The sequence below is a fragment of the Charadrius vociferus genome, unplaced genomic scaffold (genome assembly GCF_000708025.1).
Source record: "Charadrius vociferus isolate BGI_N301 unplaced genomic scaffold, ASM70802v2 scaffold121, whole genome shotgun sequence".
NCBI classification, from domain to species: Eukaryota; Metazoa; Chordata; class Aves; order Charadriiformes; family Charadriidae; genus Charadrius; species Charadrius vociferus.
This window is the reverse complement of record NW_009646858.1, coordinates 719,886-720,834: the sequence shown is the minus strand read 5'-3', so window position 1 is coordinate 720,834 and position 949 is coordinate 719,886. Positions and strand designations below refer to the sequence as shown.

General features: G+C 48.7%; 1 protein-coding gene across 1 annotated transcript in view; it reads left to right on the top strand.

Moving 5' to 3' along the window:
- Positions 1–784: 784 nt before the first annotated feature.
- Positions 785–949, top strand: part of DNAH9 (dynein, axonemal, heavy chain 9) — a 218,965-nt gene continuing 218,800 nt past the window's right edge. The window contains exon 1 of the mRNA XM_009894355.1: positions 785–820. Coding sequence (XP_009892657.1) covers positions 785–820 — 36 coding nt within the window. The remainder of the gene's footprint in view (positions 821–949) is intronic.

The following is a 949-nucleotide window of genomic DNA, read 5'->3' as shown; positions in this document are numbered from 1 at the left end:
AACCTTTGGAATCTGAATAAACCACTCAACATCTTAGAGGAGGCTGTGTTTTGTCTAGGTTGCTAATGAGGTCTTAGCGAGGGAACACCAATACCTGAATTGCTCCAGAGAATGACCTCTGTTGGCAGTTTCTGTGTTACGGCATTGGTCTCAGGACCAAGATCTTGCCCTGATGCTGGAGCCTCATGCCTGTGTTTCATGCCAGCAAAATCCTATCTGGCTTTGCTACCCTCCAGCCAGGGGCTTCGCCTCTGTCAGGTCAAGCTGGTCACAACTCGGGGTGGCTTTGGAATGGCTTCAGAACAGACAACTCTAAACAGATCCTGGTCCTGGATGCAGGGGAGAGGAACGCCGGCACAGCAGTCTGGTGTGGGGAAGGTCTGGGGTTAAGAGGAGTATTGTCGAGGCTTTGTATTGGTTGGCGATGCTGCTTCCCTTCGCCTGTGTTTGTGAGCAGGAGGAGCTTTGGCCTGTTTCAGTTAAGGACCTCATTTCCAGAGGGAACTCAATGGCACTGGGCCCCCAAGTGCTGCTCAGCAAATGATACGGGCACTTATTAAAGATTTAAGACTTCGTTTTAAAGGCGATGGAAAATGAGGACACAAACTGGCAGCAAAGCATCCTTTGTTAATTAGCTTTAGTATTATGCTTGTCTAAAGAGAAAACTGGGTAATTGACACAGCTGGGTGCCACAAAAATAGTCTTTGGGGCTCTTTGGGGTGGTGGGGGGCTGGGGAAGGGCCAAGCAAGGGCTTGGTGGTGTGCGGGGGTGAACGGGGCGGCCATGGGGTGGCCGGGGGAGGGCAGGGTTAGACGTGTGGTGAGACAGGATCCCTGTGCTTCTTTTCCTAGAACTAAAGAAGGGTCTTTTATTTAGAAAATAATGAAGCAGGTGTTTGGTTTTTTGTGTTTGTTTTTTTTTTTTTTTTTTTTTTTTTTTATTGACAGG